This window comes from Herpailurus yagouaroundi, unplaced genomic scaffold (genome assembly GCF_014898765.1).
Source record: "Herpailurus yagouaroundi ecotype Mexico unplaced genomic scaffold, PumYag 181, whole genome shotgun sequence".
NCBI classification, from domain to species: domain Eukaryota; kingdom Metazoa; phylum Chordata; class Mammalia; order Carnivora; family Felidae; genus Herpailurus; species Herpailurus yagouaroundi.
The window spans coordinates 25013451-25038569 of record NW_024412412.1 but is presented as its reverse complement, the minus strand read 5'-3'; the positions used below and the strand labels follow the sequence as shown (position 1 = coordinate 25038569).

General features: G+C 39.1%; 1 protein-coding gene across 8 annotated transcripts in view; it reads right to left on the bottom strand.

Moving 5' to 3' along the window:
* DLC1 (DLC1 Rho GTPase activating protein) overlaps positions 1–25119 on the bottom strand; it is a 563102-nt gene that overhangs the window by 159851 nt on the left and 378132 nt on the right. Inside the window, exon 1 of one of the 8 annotated variants that reach the window (XM_040490114.1) lies at positions 23344–23554. The exons of the other annotated variants lie outside the window; for them this stretch is intronic. Coding sequence (XP_040346048.1) covers positions 23344–23482 — 139 coding nt within the window. The 5' untranslated portion in view covers positions 23483–23554. Of the gene's footprint in view, positions 1–23343; positions 23555–25119 lie in introns of those variants that run through there. 8 annotated transcript variants of the gene reach the window in all.

Below are 25119 nucleotides of genomic sequence, written 5' to 3'. Positions count from 1 at the left end.
ATGTGGCAGAGTGAGGTACTCAATTCACGTTTGTGAAATGAAAGAATATTGCCCTCTTTACTGTGTCATGGTTAATGTAACTGTCTTGAGAGTAGAGCCCGTGTCTTAGACCTTTTCACTACAATACAGCATAGCAATGAATGAATGTTTAGGTATATAGCATATTTGGAAAACCCCGTATCTCCAGATAAAGAATATGAGGATCACATGAGGTACTGACTTGCTCATCTCACAGAACTGGTTTAGTTCTAGAGCGGGGAATACAAATCAAAACTCTTGACTCATGACCTCTGATTGAATGGATGAAAAAAAAAAAAGTCTTACAGGTTTGTAAGTGATCATGCGTATTTATTACTATGTAACTCAAGCTTTCAAAATTCCTAAGAATTCCAACAAGGTCTTAGCTAGCCTACATTACTGTAGTAACAGTGACTTTACTTGTCACAGATTTCTAAAATAGTTTCACTAGGCTAGCGGCAAGGGTAGGCTCTCTGGAATGGCTATAGGTGACTTGGAACAATAATGTCTACCAGTAACGTATTGATTAGTGTGTAGAATGAAGGATATTCCTTAAACACATTTTGCAGTATCAGACCCCCTATTATTTGAGGTCTGTGCACTGTCCTGTTTGTATTGGAAGATACGATCAGGGACCAAGTTCCACCCCAAACTTTTGTAGAACTGCAATCTGGATGTCCTAAAACGGTTTTCCATGGTGGTCGTCACTTGTATCACAAAACCAAGTTGTCTCATGAGAATTATCTATCTAATCTTGTCAGGCAGTTCCCAGGACTTTATATGCTTACCTTAAAAAAAAAAAAAAAAAAGAAAGAAAAAGAAAAAAGGTAAAAAGTCTCACATGCCTATTGAGCAAGTGAACAGCACTATAGCTATTGTTAGTGATGATCTTGGGTGATATAATCCACTTTGCATATTTTAGTCATCGTGTGAATGTTTGCAGATTCCTGAATAATGAAATGTCTGCTGTATTCAGCATTAAAAATAATTTAGTGAAATATCTTGATTGTATCAAAAAATGTTAACCGAATACAGGATGTGATGCCGACTGTTTATGTCAGCTACAGGAAAAATAAATAAATAAATAAAAAGAGGAATCGAAGCTGTGGGAAAGCTGCATGCTGAAGGTAGAACATTCTCCTAATCCAAACCAGCTGTCCTTGCTGGAACGCATGGGAATTTAATAGCACTCGCTCTGTCTCTCCATCTCTCTCTCTCACGATGTGTTTACTGACTAGCTTGTAGGCATTGTATCAAAGCAATGACACAGCTATTTTCTAGCTACAAAACTATCTAATACAAGAGGGAAATAATCAAAAGTCACCTTGAAATAAAATACATGGAACGACTAACTACAGATTTCTCCAAGACTGTTGAATGGCAGGGAGCCACAATTAAGTAATTACTTAAGCACAGCAAGTTCCAATTCACTCTTACTGCTTTAGAGTGGCTGCTATCTCAACCGGGATCACGCCGCGAATCACAAGTGCCAGGGTGACAGAAACACAACGTTCCAGCACCTGAAGACAAATAGCCTGGGCGTCACACGCCAAACTCTTCAGATCTTTCACGCCGCCCCCCCCCCCACTCCCCTTCACATTTTTCTTTAGGGACTGACGAATTGTAAATCCTCGACTTCACAAAGGAAACTGCAGCTTTACTCCGAATTTCCTGAAGTAATAGATCAAGAAAACACAGAGAAATACAAGGAAAGAAACAACATTTTTACATTTTGTGTACATAAATATACTATGGAAAAAAATATGCAGGGGGAGAGTATTCAGATTTTTCTTAGGTTCTTAAAATGGTTAGTCATGTATGTCCCCATTTATTTGGAACATTTACTTTCTGATTTTTGCTTTAGTCCTGTAAGGTTTAGGAACATCATGGACTTTGGATTCAGGAGAACTGAACTCACACCCAAATTCAAACTCTTTCTAGTCATGTGACTTACAATAAGTCACTTAACATTTTGAGCTTGAGTTTTCTCACTTGTCAGAGGGGAAAATCAACTGCTTTAGTCACTGCAGCACTCACGGAGATCAGTGACTTATGCGCACTGTTGGAACATAGTAGGTCCTCAAGGAAAATCAGTTTGTATCTCTTTGACACTTGGTTTCCTGTTTGTCTAGGGTTTGCCATTTCTCATTTGGGCAGGAGATAGTCCAAAGGTAGTCTGAGAGCACCCAATTTCATTTTGTGCCTAAGGAAACGACGAGACAATAAAAAGGATAAAAATCCTGATTTAAAAATGCTCACCTAGTCACTACCGTGGTGCTTGGCATGAAAATTATGGATACAAAAGGCCCTGACCCCCTCAGTACCATCCAACATGAGGTATTATAAATGCAGAATGCCCACAGACAATCCAGTGCTGTGAACCATGCAGAATTGAGTGGTTAGAATATCTTAATTTCACGAGTTTAACAAAAACATGTGAAGACAGCACTAGGGTTCCCTTGGGAACTTATAGGGAAATGTGCAATTGAGGGATTCTGATGTTCCATTAGCTTCATTGTAAATCTGCCTCTGACTATGGGATGTGGGGAATCAGTGCCTTATTATTATTATTATTATTATTAATATAATATATACAATATAATATATTATAATATAATATTATTAATATAATAATATATTATTATTATTATTACTACTACTACTATGATGGTTATTATATAGACACTACAATCTTAAAATGAATTCGTAACTTCTCCAAACCCATCCCATTTCCCTCATTTCTTTCCTACCTGCTCTACTTGAACTGGCATGTAAACTTGTTTTCTCTGAGTAAGCAATGGGAATGTTGACTTATTTGAACGGGTGTGTGTGCGTATGCTGCCTGAAAAAAAAGTGCTGGTATGCTATGCGGGTGCATACCAGCGCTGTATACAAGTACAAGAGATGTTTTTTCTGTTCAAGTAGATTCCTATCTAATTGGGTAGAGAGGGCTAACATATGAAACAGCAGCAACAAGCTGAAATAAATAAAAAGCGTATCATTCATTACAAACATTTTAAAAATCGGCTAAGTGCTACAAGACTTCGGAGAAAAGGGATATCAGTAAAGGCGGACATTGTTGTATAGGTTACGAAGAGAAAGGAATTGGAAAGTGACAAGTTGGGTTAAGGGGATCATGCTACATTTGTTGGAGACCAGAAGCAACCTCTAGAGAAAGGAAGCCAGTGCTTTGGTGGAACAGTAAAGAAACAAGAATGACTGAAGTAAGTGGAGCTAGGTAAACCCAGCATCTTCACAAGCAGGTAGAAGTGTTTGGGTTTTCTGTGCCTGGAATTACATGACATTGAAGGCTTTTGAGTAAAAACAGTGACAAAATGAAGATGGGGTGGCCTGAGTGATGCTGGAGTCACAGGCAGAAACTTAGAAGACGTCAGCTTTATCTAGGTGAGGATAAAGGCAGTCTGTGCCATGGTGGTGCGTGTGGGACTAGAAAGGAAGGGGCGGATACAGGGACACACAGAAAGTAGAATCGATAGGATTAGGTGACTGACTCCATGTAAGGGATGAAGGGGAAGGGAGGCAACCGGTAGAAAGGGAACAGATTCTGAACAATAGAGAATGAGGTTAACCTTGGGACTGATTTGAATCTGATGTTACAAGACCTCCAACATTTAACATTTATTGGACATGTCCTGTAAACAGCTGAAGATACAGGATCAGAATTTAAAGGTGTGGCTAGGACAAACAGGGAGGGAGGGAGGGAGGGAGGGGGAGAGACAGAGAGACAGAAAGAGAGAGAGAGAGAGAAAGGAGACTGATCATAGATGAATACAAGTATAACTCTCATATCATTTGAACTTTGGGAACTATCAACATTGAAGCAAGAATATAATCTAGAAATACTTTATGAAAAAGCCACACAAGTGAGTATAACGCAGAGGTTACTGATTCGAACAGCTTCTGAGTATTTTGACTGATTTAGAAAGAGTATGAGGTGGACATGTTGCATCTACTCCCCGAAATCTAGTTTTCCTTTTAGTTGGTCCTGCACAAAACGTACTTGTACATTTTCATATATGATATTCACTTATGCATTTCTGCATTGGCAGTATGTGTGTGTTCATTTGGTCTAAATCACTCCACAAATGTTTGTGTGTCAGGCACTGTTTGAAGCACTAGGAATTCCTAGGTGTACAATACTAAGTTCCTGGCCTCAAGGAGAAGCTTCGATTCTAGAGGGAGAGACAGACAATAAACAAGCATATATAACATTCTAGGATAAATGGATGGCAACTGGTTGATAGGAGAATTTGATTTTAATAAAGTGATCCAGAAAGTCCTTTCAGTAGAGGTAATATTTTAGTGAATACCTGCATGAGTGAAGGAGAAAGCCAAGTGACTAAGAAAAGAGTTTTTCAGAATGAGTGAACAGCAATTGCCATGGAACAGCAAAGAGGCCAAAGAGCATGGAGTGGAGTGACTTGGGGAAGGAATATAAGGTAAAGAAGGAGAGGCAGGCAGGTCCGGGTCAGGCAAGGATTTCTTGACCATAGAAGGGATTTTATTCTGAATGTGAGGGAAAGATACTGGAGGGTCTTCGGGTGAGGAGTGACAGGACATGATTTATGTCTAAAAATAGCACTCTGGCTGCCACATTGGAAAGGGTAGGAGTAGGGAGGGCAGTTAAGAGGCAGTTAAGGATACAGGTTCAAGGTGATGGTAGCCTGGTCCAGGGTGGTAGCAGTGAGAGTGGTGCCAAGTGGCTGGATTCTCCACGTATTTTGCAAGGAGAGCTGACATGATTGGCTGATGGAAGGAAGGTGGGGTGTGAAAGAAGAGAGGAGTCAAACATGACTGCCATGAACGGATATGAAAAAGACAAGTCATATGGGAAAGTGAAGAAGCTCAATTTTGGACGTATCAAGTGATTTTTGGCAAGTTACTTAACATCCCTGGACATGTTTCCTCATTTGTAAGACAAGGCTCATAACAGAATCTACTTCATTGCGTCAGGCAAGCATTAAACAACAATGCAAGGAAAAATGATCAGAGGCTAGCACTGCATGTTAGGAGTCCAGTTAAAATTAGTATCAAGAAGTTGAGGAAAAACTTCAATCTTTTAATCTATGACAAAGGAGGCAAGATTATCCCATGGGAAAAAGATAGTCTCTTCAGCCAATGGCGTTGGTGAAAACTGGATGGCTACATGCAAAAGAATGAAACTGGACCACTTTCTTACACTGTACATAAAAATAAACTCAAATGGGGGTGCCTGGGTGGCTCAGCTGATTAAGTGTCCAACTTTGGCTCAGGTCATGATCTCATAGTTTGTGGGTTCGAGCCCTGCATCAGGCTCTGTGCTGACAGCTCAGAGCCTGGAGCCTGCTTCAGATTCTGTGTCTCCCTCTCTCTCTCTGCTCCTCCCCCGTTCATGCTCTGTCTCTCTCTCTCCTTCAAAAATACATAAAAACACTAAAATACAATAAAATAAAATAAACTCAAATGGATTAAGGACCTAAATGTGAGACCTGAAACCATAAAAATTCTAGAAGAATGAAGAGACAATAGTTTCTCTGACACTGGCTGTGGCAACATTTTTCTAGATAGGTCTCCTGAGGCTAGGTGAACAAAAGCAAAAATACACTATTAGGATACATCAAAATAAAAAGCTTCTGCATAGTAATCAATAAACAAAAAGACAATCTACTGGATGGGAGAAGATATTTGCATATTATATGTTTGATAAGGGGTTAGTATCCAAAATATATTAAGAACTTATGCAACCCAACACCAAAAAAACCCCAAAACAATCCAACTAAAAAATGGGCACAAGACATGATCAGATATTTCTCCAAAGAATACATGCAGATGGCTAACAGACACATGAAAAGATGCTCAACATCACTCATGATCAGGGAAATACAAATCAAAACCACAATGAGATACCAACTCACACCTGTCAGAATGGCTAATATAAAAAACACAAGAAACTAGTGGTGGGGAGGATGTGGAGAAAAGGAACCCCTCATGCACTGCCTGGGAATGCAAACTGGGGAAGCCATTGTGGAAAACAGTATAGGGGTTCCTCAATAAAAATAGAATGACTATATGATATAGTAATTCTACCCAAAGAATATGAAAACACTAATTTGAAAGCATATATGCACCCCTATGTATATTGCAGCATTATTTACAATAGCTAAAATATGTTAGCAACCTAAGTGTCCATCCAAAGATGAATGGATACGAAGATGTGGCATATAAATATATATATGTTTATGTGTGTGTGTGTGTGTGTGTATATATATATATATATAATGTATATATATATGTATGCATATATATGTGTGTGTGTATATATATGTGTGTGTAATATATATATATACACATACATATATATATATAGCAATATTACTCAGCCATAAAAAAGAATGAAACCTTGCCATTTGTAACAACATGGAAGGATCCAGAGAGTATAATGCAAAGTGAAATAAGTCAGTTAGCGAAAGAAAAATACCATATGATTTCACTCATATGTGGAATTTAAAAAACAAATGAGCACAGAAAAAAACAAACAAAACAACAGACTCTAAACTATAGAGAACAAATTGGCGGTTTATCAGAGGGGAGGTGGGTGGGGGATGGGTGAATTAGGAGATGGGCATTAAGAGTACACTTATGATGATGATCACTGAGTAATACACAGAATTGTCAAATCACTATATTTTACACCTGAAACTAATATATCACTGTATGTTAATTACACTGGAATTATATTATATATACAACTAATTAATTAATTAACTAATTAAACAAACCCTTCAACCTCACATTATTTCTGAGTCTGAAGAAAAAGGGGGCTTAAAAACTCTTGCTACAAGTTTTTCTCTGTCTCCTCTTGGGTGCTACTTCCTTGGAAGAGAATGTTCATTCTAAATGTCAATCACGTCAGGTGTGCTAAAAGTATTAATAATGCCGACAGTGATTGTGACTGAATAAGTAAATGAGGTACAGAAGTGATGGTCATCAGAGAGAAGTTCAAACTGAAATTAGGAGACTACAGAGAAGGGAAAGTGGTTTATATTTTGAAGAAAAGAAGAGAAAGAATTTAAAGAATTACTTGAGGGGAATATATTCCGTGAGAAATGATAAAAGGCATTAAAATTAGGAGGATAATCATATGATGATGAAAATCAACACACGTTTTACAAAGTATGGCTTATGACCTTTTGGACATGAAATGACTTGTGGTCACCTTAGTAAAATGAAAAGAGATTACTTAACTGAAGAAACTAAACTCACCAAAATTGCCAGGCAACTGTAAGGGGCTGATTATATCCCCAGTTTTAAGATGACAACAGATACCTTCCCAACACAATCTAGTGTGTTGCTCCCAACTTATCCATATGGTGACAGGAAAGACTGCTAGGTGGATGGATGAACACAAGTGCAGAGGTCTCCATGTCCGTGTTCCATAGTTTATTCAAAACTGAATTAAGTATCATTAGTTAAATATCTCTCTGGGAAAATGTTTATGGGGAGACATGGGTTTTTAACATGCACATAATTTTAAAACATGATGCTTTTCTCATAAAAGACATTTAAAAAATAAAGTGTCATTATTTACTCCTTTGATAGAATAGAATTAAAAAAGACAATCTACACTTATAGATTAATTTTTGCAAATTAATACTTCCTCCACTTGAAGATAATTATTTGTTTGAGGACAGAGTCATTTTTCAATGACATTCAAATAGTTGGTCCCCTATGACAGATTTTCATACTTAGTTCCAGAAAACCCTTGGTCTTCCTGGAAGCCTTCAAGGGATTTGTGTGTGGGGTGAGGAGGTATCCTGTAGATATTCTTCTGCTTATTTTTTTTTTTTAATTTTTTTTTTCAACGTTTATTTATTTTTTGGGACAGAGAGAGACAGAGCATGAACAGGGGAGGGGCAGAGAGAGAGGGAGACACAGAATCGGAAACAGTCTCCAGGCTCTGAGCCATCAGCCCAGAGCCCGACGCGGGGCTCGTACTCACGGACCGCGAGATCGTGACCTGGCTGAAGTCGGACCCTTAACCGACTGCGCCACCCAGGTGCCCCGTCTTCTGCTTATTTCTTTAAAATTTTTAATGTTTATTTTTGACAGAGAGAGAGAGACAAAGCATGAGCAGGGTAGGGGCAGAGAGAGAGGGAGATACAGAATCCGAAGCAGGCTCCAGACTCTGAGCTGTCAGCACAGAGCCCGACACGGGGCTTGAACCCACAGACCGCGAGACCATGACCTAAGCCAAAGTCGGACACTCAATCGACTGAGCCACCCAGGCGCCCCTCTAAGTGTTTCTTAATATAGGTCATTGGGAGGATGTTTATCCCTGAATCAGATTATTTTCACTTCCTCTAATTCTTAGATAGACTTTCTTTCCATTTTCTATTCTAATCACCTACCTCGGCTGCATTTGTACCCAAATACAGGCTCAGAATGGCAAAAATGAACTTAGTTTATTATCACCTTTAAAAAAACGTTAAATTCCAGAATAGGTAACATGCGGTGTTATATTAGTTTCAGGCGTTCAATGTAGTGATTCAGCATTTCCATATACATCACCCTTTGCTCACCATGAAAAATACACTCCTTAATCCCCACCGCCTATTTCACCCACCCTCCTACCCACACTTCCCCTCTGTTCACCATCAAGTTTGTCCTCTGTAATTAAGAGTCTGTTCCTTGGTTTGTCTCTCTCTCTCTTTCCTTGTTTGGTTTCCTAAATTCCACATCTGAGTGAAATCATGTGGTATTTGTCTTTCTCTGATTTATTTCACATAGCATCTTACTCTAGTGCCATCCATATTGTTGTAAATGGCAAGATTTCATTCATTTTTATGGATGAATAATATTTTATTGTGTGTATATATATTCCACATGTTCTTTATTATCACCTTTAAACAGGTACTTAATTGCATTTTAGCTGACCTACACAAAAAAACACACTAAAATGAAACATTATTTATAACCTTCATCCCAAACCTTACTCATCTAGTCTTTGCTTAATTCTATTAAAATTTAAAAATTCTTCATGATACAATTATATATATGATATACATACATAAGCTTATTATCTGTATACAAATATATGTATACATATATGTATGTATATATGCATATATTTTTTCACATATATATAAAATTGACTCTTACTATATTACCTATATCATTTACATTTTTATGTTTTTCAAAGTAAATATTCTATGACTTTTTAGCATTTGATAAATTCTCTTCTGTATTGGGTATTATGTATCATTGGTGGGTGTGTAAAACGTGTTGAACAATTTGGCTATGTAAGATGTGCATATGTTAGAATATGAAGTTCTCTCCTTAGATGAATTACTCTTCCATACAGAAAGTTCTATACATATGTACATGGAGGTATGAGCAATAGTACTACTAATAACAGATGCCTGCAATAGCATATAACTGGAAACAATCTAAATGCCTCTCAAGAGGATAATAGATATATAGATCATGACATATTTTCATACCAGCAAGTAAAAATAAATGATCTTTATGTTTTAGCATGAATAAATGTCAAAAATATCATTTTGAGCAAAGTTAGTTGCAGAAGGATACTGCAGTATGGTACCACTTCAGACTTTAAATGTGCAAAACAATAATTAATAATGCCTTAGGTTACTTAAATATGAATAAGAACATGCAATAAGAGAATGATTCAACACTAAGTTCAGGATTGGAGAATTGCAGGGGGAGTTGGGAGGATGAAGGAGGGAAATATGATCCAGGAGGGGCACACAGTAATTTTACATTTTCTATTTTAAAATAGTGACTTTAATTTTTTTTCTTACTTAAATTAAGTGGTTGATACACGGGTTTCTTGTATGTCTAAAATATTTAATAAAGGTAATATTGCTACCAGTTAATTGATAACATATCTAAAGATAGTTGTAGAGAAAAGGTTTTTAGAAAGCAAAGATACCAATTTCAAATGTTATCCAAACTGTATCGAATCAAAAAACAATGAGTACGTTATGAAAACAGCAACTTAAGTCACATGAGATACCGGGATCAGATTTCCCAGGGTTTGGGTGCATGGACCATTAGCTATAGCAACATCACCTTCGTTTTACAAAAGCAATTAGTACATGCTTCAGTTTTCAAAGTGAGCAATGATTACCTACTCTTAAAAAGTTATTAAAAGCACTTGGCTTTTGACCTTAGAACTCCATTGGTACATGGTACTGGGGTCAGCTCTTTGCTATCCTAATAAAAGTTGTCAAACACCATTTTCTTAGACTCCATATAAAAACAGAGACATTGCATAAGTTATTGTGATTTGAAAACATGCACTTTTATGTAGAGAGCTTAAGTAATGGTCTTTTAGGAATCAGTTAAAATATTTTAAGTCAGAATAGGGAGAAAAATATGGAGCAAGGAAAGAAAGCTTACATACAAGGAGAAATTATGCATTGTGAGCTGATTAAACTCAGTATCTCACTTAAGTACAAGATAAGTAAAGAAAAAGAGCAGATAATCACAAAGAAGTTTGAGAGTTGGGGTATGTGTGGGCCGGTGGTAGGGATTAATCACATAAGGCCATGAGGGTTCACTCGGGGAATCTTTACACAGCAAAATAGGAGTTGTGCTCAGGGTCACAGAAATAAAAACATTTTCTGTGAACTGGCCTCACAAGAATGGGAGCTTGGAATGTGTGTGGTGGTGACTGAGGAGGTGGGTGTGTGGCTTAGATTCAACTGTCCTGTCTCCAAGAAGGTCAGCATCAGCAAGCAGTGGTTTGCCCTCACCTCCCTGTTAATGCCCTTCCCAGACCACGTGTTCTTTTTTCCTTTCATTCTTTCTTTTTTTAAAAATTAAACTTTTATTTCCCCCTTTCCCCAGACTCTTAAGCTTGGTTCTGATGTGCTGGCTAATCCCTGGGGTATGTACAGAGGGCCCGGTCACAGACTGTTGTTATTATCTTAAATGGTGCAAAGGGCATCTATTACAATAGATTTTCAGGCACTATTTTGAAATAATTTTTCTGAAGTTTACCCTCTGTGTTTATCTTTGGTTGTGCAATGATTATGCTGCGCCAGAGAGCTTTGGTTGGAAACACAGTCTTGGGTTCTAAATAATCAATGCATCAAAAAAACCAAACAAACAAACAAAAAAAAAACCCAAAACTGAAAGAATAGAGGAAATGTTTCTCTATCTTTCTTTTGTACCCTACCAAAAAAAGAAAGAAAAAAGAATGAAAACAAATAAGCTTAAAATTATGCAAACTTATGCATATAAATTGCAATTGGTTACTGAATGTACATTTCATAAATTTACAATATCTAAGTGTAAACTTCCCAGTCTTATTTTCCCAATATTGTTGTATGTTCTACCTGTATACAGAGGCAAGAGTGAGGCAAACACTTTGGGTTGTCTTGTCATCCGTCTATATTCTCCAACCTGGTGGTCTTCACTGTGGGCATGTTTTGTTGGTATTTGGTTGGGTGTGGTCTGCAGCCCCAGCATAAAGGAAGGGCCTCAGTTTCCCCCTGTGATTCAGTGTCACGGTACTTTACTCTGGTGCATTCTGGCTCTTAAAAAAGCCCTCTGCATAGATTCAATACAACTAATAACTCTTAGAACATGGTAATCAACCCATGTAAAATAAAACTCGAGAAGATCTGATATTACACACATCCCCAGATTGCTGTGGGTTTGGCCCCATCATCTCTCTTCCCCGTCCCCACTGGTTTGTCATCTCATCTGTCCATCCACAAGCTACGCATGAGTCAACATGCATGTGCTAATTTCATTTGGCTGGAATTCCCTAAATGAAATTCTAGCTTCTTTTAAAGCACAAAGGAAAGATGTTTCTACCGCACTCGGCAATTACATGTTCAAACTTGTTTTCATCAGTGAAAAATTATAGTCCAAAGACTGTCTTATCAGAGTTGAAAAACAATATGTTTGATGACAACCTTTTCAACCTGAGATGGGCTTCATTTAAAAAAAAAGTTTTATTTTAAATACAGCATATTGTAAGGTAGATTAGGAATGCTCTTACTCATCTAATTTAGTTTTTTTTTTCTGCCAGATGTTTATGTTGGTGAGAAACCAATAACACTGTCTAGACCTCTAGCGTATAGTAATCAAGCATGAATAGAAAACGTTCAGAGGTCACACTTCAATCTGGACCTACAACATCCTGCTATTCAAAACCAGATTAGAGATGATGGATCATGATAAACAGAACCACACTGAATGCTGAGTCAGTGATTTGAGAGTGGTCTGCAAAAAGCTAACTATGTCACAAAAAATCTGCAAGATAAAACAAAGTCTAGACATCATTAAATGTGCTGAGCTCCTACCTCCACCCCAAGTCGTCAACAACCACATGCTACCTTGTGACTTTCACATCAGCATCCTGTAAATCAGGAATCCTCAATCTTTTATGGAGGAGTTCCTTGAAGTTATGGCTTCCTGAGGCATGTGCGTGTGCGTGTGTGTGTGTGTGTGTGTGCACTTGCATGTGTTTGAAATTGCCTACATGTGCTCCTGTCAATAAATGCCTGAAAAAAGACAGAGAGAGAAAAGTGATATATGGCATTAGAATGTTCAGAGATCCCCAAGCAAGATTTTACCAAGCAGTAATATGCCATGTTTTTTCACTAGGTCTTGGTGGTTTTGTCTAGAAGTCATTAATTTGTTTTTTATTGAGAGTGTTTCAGTTTTTGATTGAAATAATTTACTGATTAGAAAGTCCTGCTATGGAGGATCAAATTCAACATGAAGATATTTTTACTGTCAAATAATCACGAGTCAGGGTCTGAATCCTGGCACATCACAAAAATGTCTTCTTTGCGCTCTCTGCTTCTTGGCTGCCACTCACGAGTCTTTATGGAACTTTAGATCTGGAACACATTTGAGTTAATGCTAAATGCAAGATGTAGGTCAATGACTGTTTCTAAGAGGGCAAACCTTACTGCTTCCTAAGGTAAAGTGGAGTAAAATCATAGTGGAGTACTTTATGTTTTGTTTGTTTTTTTTTAAAGTTTTATTCAGTGGAGGGAGCAACTTGGTGAGTCAGTCCAGTTACTAGTGTATGAATTTCTTCAAACACTGAGGGACATCCAAAAAACTTACCTGGCTGAAAGTACCAATGCTACTCTGCAAAACAACTTCAACCTGAAATGCCCAAATTTACCTTCACACCACCCTCCTGGCATGTGCATGCACACACGCATCACTACTAACACATCCTCATAGTGGCATAGAGACTCTTTTCTGCAATGATTCAAATGCTTCCATTGCCGTGAGCAATAGCGAAAAAGTGATAGCGATGACTTTTTAATTCTTTTCATGTTTATTTTTGAGAGAGAGAATGCACACACACGTGCATGCATGCACAAGCAGTGAAGGGGCCCACAGAGAGGAGGACAGAGGATCCCAAGCAGGCTCTGCACTGACAGCAACGAACCCTATATGGGGCTCGAACACATGAACCGAGAGATCATGACCTGAGCTGAAGTCCGATGATCAACCGACTGAGACACCCAGGCATCCTGATAATTATGACTTTAAAAGGTAGTTGTATCAGGGAAATTTTAGTGTAAAAACAATGTTCATTCGAGTGCAAATGAGCATGAGTCTAACACCGTACAGAAAAGCAAGTGGTGATAAAACAGTGTGGATATCCTATTGTTATAATACATTTGGACCAGAGGTGAATTGATGCTGCAGAGAGGAGACAGGGAGAGAGGGAGGGAAGGGCAGTACTGATTGGTCAGCAAATACCTTATGGTACCTGTCAAGTCAGGCCTTAGAATCTTGTTTTCTCTGTAGGTCACTTTTTCCTGCCAAACAGACTCCAGAGTACTGAAATTCAGACACAGTTACTACCTTTGCGTCTTTTCTACCTCCTAGCATTCTATCACATAGTCAGGGCACAACCAATATTAGCTAATTTGTAGTTTAATAAAAGATTATTCCCATCCAGTACAAAACCCCTCTTTGTTACTCTTTGCATCAGTGGGTGGATGTTTTGTCTGCCTTCTTGACTGTTCAGTGTCTGAGCCATGTCCCATACTTTCTCTTTCTCTAAGCCTCTTATTTGAAAGTGAAACATTCATTCTTAAAAACTTTCCTGCTTTCTTTCATCCTTCAGCCTCTCTACCTGGTCACACTAAGAAACTGAAATTAACTAGATTCTTTGGAATTACTAGTAAAATCACCCCTAAGAGAAAATGAGGCCACGATACATGATACATATTGTCAGTATTCAAAATATGCTTTAATTACAAATGTGAAAGCTAATAAAAGCAGTATTCATGTAAATTCTTATATTCTTTGGTAATTTTCTCATGGATTTCGTTAATAACTCACTGAATAGCTGATCATTAATTTTCAAACTACTCAAAAGCACTCTAAGGATGTCACTGATCCAAAATGGACTAGAATTTTTAAAGATCATCTTCTATATGGAGCTTCGCTATAATTATCTATTTAATCATTGAATTCTATTTCCTTTCCTTAACTATTTTTATTGCTTAGCTAACATAATTTTGGTTACTGGTAACATTTAATAATATAATAATTATGTTACATTTTTAATACAACTCACCCATCATTATTTTTCTTTTCCTTTAAAAATGCAATACGGATATCTCAACTTATGATGGAAATTCATCAAATTATGATGGAAAAAAGAAGATGTCCTGGTTTCCAGTTCAACTCCCTAAGAATTTCTGTGGAATCACAAAAGACTTGCAACAGTCAATTTCAGTTCTACAGCCCACGTATTTTGAAATCTGAGAGTGATCTCCGCCATCAATTGAGATATTTAAAGTACAACTTCCAATTTTCATTCTGATTTCTGAATCACAAGAGCACCCTATTTTAGCCAGTGACATATTTTATACTTTAGGATACTTAAACTTTGGAAAACATCAGCATATCATCTTCAAAAAATGATTAAAGTTATAGCTCCATGACGTTTTGGAAGTACAATCTTTGTACTCATGTCCCGTCCCTCCCACTCATGCTTCCCCTCTCTATCTTCAGCATTTTGTAAGACGCAGTTTGTACTCTGAAAACAATAAATCCATCGAGCAGATTTTTAAAAGCTGCATATGCTTTTTCTGATACTGTCCCTTACCACTGTGTCTTCCCTCATCTCCCTGAGAATCAGTGGTTTAAAGAACAAATCAGTGATGAGTTATAGACAGCCCTCAGTGTTTAAGAGACACTGTTTATTCTTCCTCACTACAGTGGAGTTCACTTTCCCATGTAGGGCCCCTCTCGAGTTCAAAGGTAGAATTCAGGTGTCATATTCATGGCTGGCAGGCAACAGTGCATCTGTCCTATTGTCAACCATTACCTTGCACAGTGTTTTGCATACAATGGGCTCTCAATAAATATATGTGAGATTAATTGGTAATGACTGATAGATTTGGGTGTTTCTGAGTTCTGTGCATGGATACTCACTAATAGATTTTTAAGGTAATGCCAAGAAAATACTTAAATGGGAATAAAAACAGTAGTATATACCTCTCTGGATTATTTTCAAGATTAAGTAAGACAATGCCTTTAGAGCTCTCAGCCTAGGTGGTTGTTCACAAGCAACAGGGAAAGAGCACAGGAGGATCAATGCCAACTCCTCTCATCATCATACACAAATAATTCCAGCATGTGCTTCCTGGATGCCATATCATCTTTGTTCAAGAATGACAGGTTACAGAAGACACACAGATGGCCAAAAGGTACATGAAAAGATGCTCGACGTCACTAATCATCAGGGAAATGCAAATCAAAACCACAATGAGGTATCACCTCACACCTGTTAGAATGGCTGGTCTCAAAGAGAGAAGAAATAACAAGTGTTAGTTAGGATGTGGAGAAAAGGGAACCTTCCTGCATTGTTGGTGGGATGTAAATTGGTGCAGTCACTGTAGAATACAATATGGAGGTTCCTCAAAAAATTAAAAATAGAAATATCATATGATCCCTTAATTCCACAACAGGGTGTTTACCCAAAGAAAATGAAAACACTAATTTGAAAAGACATACACTCTTAGGTTTACTACAACATTATTTACAAAAGCCAAGATATAGAAGCAATCCAAGTGTCCATCCATACATGAATGGATAAAGAAAATGTGGTGTGTATACATATATATACATATATATGTATATATATGTGTATATATATATACACAATATATGGTGTGTATATATATGTGGTGTGTATATATATATACACATACACATATATTATACATATATACATACATATACATATATATAAATGTGTATATTCACATATATATATAATGGAGTATTACTCAGTCATAAAAAAGGATAAGATCTTGCCTTTTACAACAATATGGATGAATCTAGGGTATAATGCTAAGTGAAATAAGTCAGAGAAAGACAGATACCATATGATTTCTCTTATATGTAGAATCAAAAAAAAAAAAAAACCCAGGACAAATGAATAAACAAAAAATAGAAACAGACTCATAAATACAGAGGCCAATTTGATGGTTGCCAGGTGGCTGGAGGCAGGGTGATGAGCAGAATGTGTGAAGGGGAGTGGGAGATACAAGCTTCCAGTTACGGAATGAATAAGTCATGGGGAGAAAAGGTACAGCATAGGGAATACAGCCAGTGGTACTGTAATAGTGTTGTATGGTGACAGAGGGTAGCTACACTTGTGGGGAGCACAGCCTAACAAATAGAGTTGTTGAATCACTATGTTGTACACCTAAAACTAATGTAACATTGTGTGCAACTAGGCTTCAATAAAAAAAAAAGAATGATAACTATTAAAAGCAAGTGACTATACTCAGAGATTGAAAAACGTATACAATGACAAGTTTAACTTCAAACTATACCTTAATAATTCCTCTGGAATAGAGAGAGCTTCCAGTAGAATGTTCTTTTAAATAAAGTTTTGGTTTTATGATATAGCTTCAGATCCTTAAGCATACCTGTAACTAAATAATATATCCCTTCTACCATGCCTTTGACTTTGGGCACATTTTGTTATTATAGTTATAAGGACCTTTGGCAAAATACTCAGACAGCTTATACATACTATTTTAAATGAAGAAAGTTGCAGAAGTTTTGCTCCAGGAAGGGAGGTGGCCCAAATATCCCTTTCAAGTGGCAGCCTTGACATTTAGCATACTTTTTCCCATTCCACAGCTGCGCCACGTGCTTGAAACCCCAGCCTGCTCGTGCTGGTGCTCTATTCCATGTTTGGCTCCATCTATATAGCAATTTTCAAAGCAGGTTCCAACTCGCTTGGGAAGACTTTCAGATATTGTATATGTTGCCCGACAAAGCCATGCAAGGAGTGATTTCTTCATCAGTGTGCAAAAACAATTATTCTCAAGTCATTCCGTTTTGCAATTCAGCAAGATCTGCACAGAAGTCATCTTCGTTAGATTTTTCGTTTTCGTTCTTGTTTTTTTCTTCCAGAGGTAAGGAAATAAAGTCCATTTGCCATTGACATTTTACCTTTTATTTTATATTTTTGGACTGGTTGAACTATTTTTGCCCAAAAGGCTTAGACAAATTAGAGTGATGTCATGCTAGCAGGCTGAAACTTCAAAGGACATAGGGCATGGGGAAAAGGGAAGTCGGGTTATAACAACCAAACTGATAGAGTTTCACTCTGGCTTAGCTATATGCCAGTGACTCTTCTAAGCACTCTACACAGTGGCTCATTTAATCTTTGAAACAATTTTATGACATAAGTACTATGACCATCCTCTTTATATTGGTAAGAAACAGACTGACTTGCCCAAAGCTATCCAGTGCAAGAGCCAGGATTCAAACCCAGAAGTCTGATGTCAGAGCAAGCTCTCTGAGCCAATATATTAGGTTTTCTCTCATCAGAGCCGACCTTGACATCAACATGCTCCTCTTTTATTGGAATAGTAATATCTAATTTAATAGATACATACTGCGTCTACCCTCCAGAAATGTGACAGGGTCTCATGAAGCACCATTAATGGTTGTCTCTCCAACCCTTTAAAATGTTAACATAGCGTTGCATGCATCCAGGGAAGTCTTTGTTTACTAGAGGAACCTGCATATTTTGAAGCACACATCACTCTTGGTTAAAAGGCATTAAATATGCCCTTACTTGCTTTTCTCTGTGAACCAATGAGCAGAAGACAGTTCACGGGAGTCAGTGTTTGTGGTTTCCCATCATGGGAAATGGGCCCGAATTCCTGATGCCCCGTTGAATTGGGCGCCAATGTACTACAGAGCACGTCAGACATTCATTTTGCTAGTGAACTGCAGACCTAGTCAGGTGAAATGTAAAACTCTATTTCACAAAAGATAGAAGATACTGGACAGTCAACAGAATCCCCCAGGGGATCCAACCTCATGTTGAATTTGTTCTGTGTCCACTGAACCTCACTTGGATTGAGATTTTCCTAAATTTTCCTGGGGAAAAGCGGGGACAGAGGATCTGAAGCAGGCTCTGCACTGACAGCAGAGTCCGATGCTAGGCTCGAACCCACAAACCATGAGGTCGTGCGTGACCTGAGCCAAAGTCGGACGCTCAACTGACTGAACCACCCCGGTGCCCTATATTGAATACTTTTTAAACAATCAGTGTGACTTACGCTATGTGAGCTGTTCTTACCTTATTAGATTCCGTGAAATAAAGGCTAATTTATTTAATTTCTTTTTGGTTTATTTCTCCATTCCACTTCGCAAACCGATGAAGTTACGTGCATGTGTGTCATCTGGGTTTTTCTTTCTTTTAGCTTCCCTATCTCTTTCTAGTCTGAATATGTGTCTTTTATTTTTCCTTAGAGGCAGTCTTATTGGCACATCAGTCCAAACTTGTTTGCGGAGTTTGTCGAATATACATCAAGGAATTCCAGCCATCTCATGTATGAGAGCCCAGCATTTCAGTTTAGGAGAATTTTTGACTGGAAGTACTCGGAAGCTGAAGTAAGGATATGGTAGGGATTCTTAATCCAGGGTCTAAGGGTAGAACAGGACGTCCATTTACTTGGATGAGGAAAATTTTCATTTTTATTTTCACAAAACTGTAACTGGAATTTGGCATTTCTTCCAATTATGAATGTTGACCAACTGTCACCTCCCCGTGCCTCGCACACAATGTCATTAGCTGCCCCTGTGACTTTGTCCCCAATAGAAACCAGACTTTTCCATATCACATTACAGTTGGTGCAGCTATCACAAAATATCATTTACACTCATTCCTACCCTAGAGTTTTGGGAGTTATCACACTCACCCCAGATCACACACGATTGTGGTTTTGTGCAATCGACTTCCACAGATGTTCGCATGACATCGTTGCTGGCCCCATTCAGCCACCAAACAGTAAAGTTAAAAGTTTGCACATTGCCGACCCAGATATGGATTTTGCTCCCCAGTATTCTATCTATAATGTTTGGTGACAAGGAGATGAATCAGAGACTACTACATAGTTTAATGCTCTTTTTCTAACTAACGATAACAATCTGCATACTGGTATCTTCAAAAAACATTTAATTTATATTTACTTCCCTATATTTTAAACATCTTCATCTATGATACAATTCATTCATTTTCTATTACTACACAACAATTTTGTGTTTGGAATACCCTGATAACTATATTTTACTATAAATGATTTCCTTCATAATTCTACGTGTTTTATTTATACACCAAAAAATATCATTCTGAGATGTGATCTGCAGGCTTCACCAGGATGCAAAAAAGACCCATTGGCACAAAAAAGACGAAGAAGCCCTATTTGAAAGGATTAAGGGGCAGCAGATCTTCAGGAATGAAATACACCACAAAGGCATGAAGTCTGGGTACCCAACGGGAGGGAGGAGGCCGTACAGGCGCCATGAGGACATGTTAGAGTTTATGACGGATGCACAATTCGTCCAGAGAAGGGCGGTCTACTCTCGCCATCACCACTGTTAACCTCAAAGTTGTAATTCCCTGAAACGTAGACACCATCCTCTGCTTTCAGGAAAGAGACTGTGTACCTGTGAGCTTGGTGGTAGAGAGAACAGGAGTAAGAGAAACCCTGTGGGTTGTGGCTGGGCAGAAAAAGGCAATTCCATGTGAAGGAGGATGCGATTAAGACAGTGTGTTCCAGGGGCGCCTGGGTGGCTCAGTCAGTTGAGCGGCCGACTTCGGCTCAGGACATGATCTCGCGGTCTGTGGGTTCGAGCCCTGCGTCAGGCTCTGTGCTGACAGCTCAGAGCCTGGAGCCTGTTTCGGATTCTGTGTCTCCCTCTCTCTGACCCTCCCCCGTTTATGCTCTGTCTCTCTCTGTCTCAAAAATAAATAAATGTTAAAAATAAAATAAAATAAAAAAAAAGACAGTGTGTTCCATCACCCCTTACAGCTTGAAGGTCTTTTCCCAGCAACAATTCTGTATTTTGTTTACATAGGGACAGGGATCCTTAAAAATAACAGGCAGAATCCCTGTTTTATATATAAGGATTTTAAGGCAAGGAAACGTAAATGATGGTTTTCATACACAGAACATCATTTGGGAGAGTAGAACTAGGAACCGTTAAGTTATATCGAGTGTGTATATTTGTGTGTCAGAGAGACAGAGAGACAGAGGGAGATACATGCACACAGAGATGGGGAGATACACACATGCACACACACACAGAGGGAGATACACACACACACACACACACACACACACACACGAGACAGAGAGATTGATTTATTGATTGACTGAGAGAGAAAATACCCAACGAGGAACCTTAAAACTTTGTCCCGTGGCCAAACACTTTAAATCTCTGGAAGAAACTGAAACCTCCGATTACTTTTTGAGAAACTTGATGAACCTAATCAAAGTAATGATCATCATGAAAATAACATTTCAGGTAGTATTAAAAGAAGCATTTTCTTCAGAGGCTTCGAAACCTTGTTTACATGACACTTCATTAATTTCACAACATAAAGTGAAGCAGGAGATCTGGACTTTCTACTTCCCTCCATTCCACAACAGAGGGCAAAGTGGTATGATACACAGTAGAGATTGTATCTGGTGTTTAGAGAAGTGACTTTTTGTGGATAATTGACAAGTATTATTTAGCCTTTGGTCAGTGGGAAGGTTGGGTGCAGAGGAGAAGTTTGAGGGGAACACGAGAAGTAAGTGCTCTTGAGGTTTGGATGTGCCCCAAATCAGTCTCCATCTGACAAACATTGATTGAGCCATGACCCATGCGCCAAGCACAGGGGAGGCATGAAAAGGGCCAAATCCCCAGTAATCAGTCAGTTGTGGTAGCCAAAATTCTTTCTTTTCAAGTATAGTACCTGGATTTGCTACTGTGTAAACTGCGTAAGAGGTCAATATATATCAAAAAAAAAAAAAAAAAAGTAAAAAAAAAAAAACTATGGAACATAAAGAATTTCTTTCTTGGGTGGACATAGACAGCTAAAATCCCATTTGCAGTCAGAGCTGTGGAAATGCTTAATTTTCCTCACATATAAAAAGTAACTATTTTTCTTTAAGTGGCTATTTTTCTTTAAGATGCTTTAAGATGCTATTTTTGGCCACATAGAGACTCTGTGTGTGTGTGTGTGTGTGTGTGTGTGTGTGTGTGTGTATACACACATAGGCAAATACACACACACACACACAAACGAATCACAAGACAGAGGCAGCAACTTTCCAGGGATAATATCCTTATTCTAGGAGGCCAATAGCTGTCAAAAATATCATCATTTATGAAAATATAAGGGGAAGCAGGAATGTTTGATTTAGTCTTACTCTCAAAACACCAAACCACAAGATATTTTTGCGTTACCTTTAATAAGACATTGTTTGTGGAACCTTTCCATTTGTGACAATGGGTTTGTCAAATAAGACAACAATGAAGGAAACACTTTTGCTGTGAAAGGGCCAACCAATTATAGTTGTAGACTTTATACTCCTATATCTTAGTTCTTACACTTCCTCTAGCCAATTGCAAACTGTTATCACCAGATAACACAGCTTAAAAAAAACTTATTGGAATGTTGGGTTTCTTAAAGGTTTTATTTTTCTAAAGCCATAATAAAATGGTTACATTTAAAATCTTTTGCTAAAGATTTATCCTAAAGCCATAATAAAATGGTTAAATTTAAAATCTTTTGCTCTCTCTCTCTCTTACTTTCTGATTAGACTTGACATTGTTTACTCTGTCCTATACTGGGCAATATTATCTGGTTTAACGAGAAAGATTTTCATGAGCATTTAGGACAAGCTTACAGCCTATAAGGGGATATAACTAGCATGTTATCTTCATAATCTGTCTTATCACAATCACCAACCTTAAATTTCCCCTCTTCAAGTCATGTCAGGGCTATTAGGTGAAAGCCAAATGACCTTTTGCCAATAACACACAGCACAGAAATCTGTTGACACTTGGAGGCCACTTGTAATATTGTTAACAATTCAGAACTTCATACGGATATGAAAAACAACTGGATTACCCAAAAAGGTTAAGAAGATATCATTTCTGACCCATTCACATAGATGATATAAATACAGAGACTTACAGAGCAAACAAGGAGGAGCCATGAAACAGGACTAGGATACCTTTCCTGAATTCAGAGAGATTATTTTATTGCAAAATGCTATATTATATCAATTCGTATTCTTAATACCAGGATCAGGCAGAAGTTCCTGTTTCTTTAGTGTACCCCTTAAAACACAGTCTGCCATTTGGCTGGTGTCACACGAGCCCAAGTACGTTTGAATTGCACCACTGTATTTGTGTTTTATTATATTTCAAACGCCTGCCTCCAGCATACCTGACACCCGCTTGGAACTCAGAGCAGCTCCAGGCTGCCAGAGGAAATACCAGCAGGCTCTCACAGGGCAGGGCAGATTACTCCACTGACACACAGCCCTTCCAGGCCCCTCTCTTGCAGAGACCAGGCCACCTCGGGCCAGACCAGCCCCACGGCGGACCCCCACCAGCACAGCAGAGCTCCGTGCTTCTGCCTCAAGCTGCTCATCACGACTGCTTTCCTGACACTCAAAACGACCTTGCTTCCCTTTCAAGGTTAAAAGAAAAAAAACAAAACAAAACAAACAAACAAAACAAAAAACCCCCACACACCTCTCATAAAACCTTATCTAGAAATAATCAGACCAGAAACCAGAGAGGCATTAGAGAAAAAAACATCCCAGAAATGCTAAATACCAGAGGAGGGGAGATGGAAATCATTGCCACGGCAGGGAGGAACTTTATCCAGCCGATGAGATCATTAATTATCCGAGTTATTATCTGCGTCCGTGTATGGAACTGTTTTCCTTTTAATACCTCTCATCCTACCCTCCCCCATTCGCCCCTCACCTGCCAGCCTTCTGTCTCTGGTGTTTTTCCAAATGACATCCAGGGCTCTAGCCGTGGAGTCTCGGATGTGATCGCTAAAGGACCTCCGGAGAGGGGCTCTCAGGGGCCGAGCCATCACGTGGGCCTCGGGGTCCCCCATCCACCCGCCAGGGACTTCAGCGCAGCCCTGGCGTCGCGACCACGCCGCTCTCCTCCCGCCGGTGTCCTCCGGCGGCTGCGGGCCGTCGCTGCGCGGGGCGGCCGGGCTGCGTGCGCGCCGGGCCCGGGGGCGAGCCGCCGGCGAGCCCTGCGCCCTCAGGATCCCGGCATTGCGGCTCGCACTGCGGCCCGGGAAGCGCCGACTGCAGGCGGCCTCCTGGACCGCCGCCAAGCGCGCGCGGCTGCCACATCTGGAAAGGCTTACAAATGAGCCAGCGACACGCTCGCGCAGCGCCCGGGCTGCCTTCGTGGCTATCTAGATGATTCTGGCTTCCTGTGTAATCCAATAACTTGACTTGGTACATGCTCGGCCGTTCGTCTATTCAATAACTTGAATAGACGTCTCCTTCCCGGGCAATCCAGGTAACCTTGCACTTCTGAAGGGGAAGGCAGAGCAGGAGGCAAAAAAGCCAGGGAAGGAGAGGGAGGGTGGCAGGTAGAGGTCTCTTCAACTTCCACGGTAAATTCTCATTCACATTTGCATTTGATGGACTCGCTGTGTTTTACTAAGTCAAGGTTTTCGATGAGGCCGTTTATGACAGAGAAAGGTCAACCTTTAGCTGTGGGTGTGGGAAGGAAAATATGGCTGTCATCGGCATCCTACACATCAGTCTGGATTCTCTAGGAAATGGATACCTGAGTTTTAAAGGAAACATTAATCATCTCCTCATACCTCCCCTCTAACTACGCTTCTACTTACATTAGGTGGTTTCATCATATCATTCTAGGTTTTGCCTCTAATTTTTTTTTTTTAACGTTTATTTATTTTTTTGGGACAGAGAGAGACAGAGCATGAACGGGGGAGGGGCAGAGAGAGAGGGAGACACAGAATCAGAAACAGGCTCCAGGCTCTGAGCCATCAGCCCAGAGCCCGACGCGGGGCTCGAACTCACGGACCGCGAGATCGTGACCTGGCTGAAGTCGGACGCTTAACCGACTGCGCCACCCAGGCGCCCCGGTTTTGCCTCTAAATAGGGTTCAACTGTCCCCTGGTTTTGAGAATCTTTTAGTTCCAAATGAGCAAACTTCATAATTATAATTGCACATCAAAAACTCTCCCCCAAAGAATAAAAAAAGTGCCAAGCACCATGAAATCAAAATATGGGCCAAATGTTTCTTTGACAAGATACGTTTTTGAGTTTCTGAAATCTATTTCTTTCCAATGAGTTTGGCCGATTCTCTGCTTTTTAATGCAGTATTAATCCTCTCTTTTCTCACTATCCCCCAAATGCCATCTTTTAACTTTCAAGGTTTGGCATGGAGGCTTACTATTGGCATCACATAGTATCTAAGGGCCCGTTCATAACCTTTGCAAAATTAGATAATGCTGTAAAAGCACTTTGTAAATTGCAAGGTACCATGTGAATGCTAATTATTATCATAATTATTTTTATATGAAATCATTTTCAGCCCACACTGATCTCCTGAGTCTCCAAATTTCTACAGCATGCATCCTCTTTCTCATCAACTTTGACAACTTAATTATACAAGGGACGATAATTACAATAGTGTGATTGTGCTTACTAGTTATAACTAACACTTGTACCACTACTTATTAGCAACCCACGAGTTTTCAAT